General features: G+C 50.7%; 1 protein-coding gene across 1 annotated transcript in view; it reads left to right on the forward strand.

The window, feature by feature from the left end:
• Positions 1 to 16: 16 nt before the first annotated feature.
• The window catches only part of MONBRDRAFT_30437 (uncharacterized protein), a gene marked incomplete at both ends in the record, with an annotated part of 1363 nt that continues 448 nt past the window's right edge, over positions 17 to 931 (forward strand). The window contains 3 exons of the mRNA XM_001750878.1: positions 17 to 151; positions 207 to 344; positions 381 to 479. Of these exons, the coding sequence (XP_001750930.1) occupies positions 17 to 151; positions 207 to 344; positions 381 to 479 (372 nt within the window). The remainder of the gene's footprint in view (positions 152 to 206; positions 345 to 380; positions 480 to 931) is intronic.

The raw sequence follows: 931 nt of genomic DNA on the forward strand, positions 1-931 counted from the left end.
AATCATCTCCCACAGTATGGCCGGACTGCAGTACACTATGCCTGCGATCAAGTCTATGTCAAGGTGTTTGGAGATGCTGGTGGAGCATGGCGCTGATGCAAAAGCCATGGACGACGTCAGTACCTCCCACTTGCTCTTCCGTCTTATGATGGTACACCTACAACATATGATAACGCTGTATCTAATGCTGAGGCATCATCCCATAGTATGGCCGGACACCACTGCACTATGCCTGCCATACCGGTCGTATCATGGTAGTGTTGATGCTGTTGGAGCATGGTGTCGATGCAAAAGCGCAGAACAAGGTCAATACTTCCCTCTTTCCCATTAACCTCCCTCTGCTGGTACACCTCTAACATATGCTGATGATGCTGTACCAGGGCGGCCGAGCACCACTGCACTATGCCTGCTATAACGGCCATGTCAAGGTGGTGGAGACACTGTTGGAGCACGGCGTTGATGCTGAAGCCAAGGACGAGGTCAGTACAGTACCCCCTTCTTTCCGCTTTGCTGCTGCTCCTCCTGCACATCCGCTCGGCCCGTCTCTCCCCTCGACACCCTGCCCTTTGCGTGCACCCGTCCCGTTTCAATCTCTTCTCTCGTCTTTAACACGATTGCCTTTCTCCGTTTTGGGTTTCTTTGCTTCCTCTTGTTCTACCTCCGCCTGCCTACCCTTTCGGAATCTGCGCTGCCCATCCGCCACGATATAGTGACTTGACATGTTGATCTGGACGCCACCCAATCCCTTGCCATCATCATGGTGTCTCTGCTTTCCTCGCGCGCTCAAACGCATATTGGTCGTCATTTTTTGCATCTTGCCTTTGCACATTTGACAATATTTTTCCAAACACGAGTTTTGTTAATTATTTGTTAATCAACCCTTCTGCTGAGATACCCTGCCACCTCTTGCCTGATCTGTATTCCGTTTATT

The sequence above is a fragment of the Monosiga brevicollis genome, genomic scaffold, assembly GCF_000002865.3.
Source record: "Monosiga brevicollis MX1 MONBRscaffold_51 genomic scaffold, whole genome shotgun sequence".
NCBI lineage: Eukaryota > Choanoflagellata > Craspedida > Salpingoecidae > Monosiga > Monosiga brevicollis.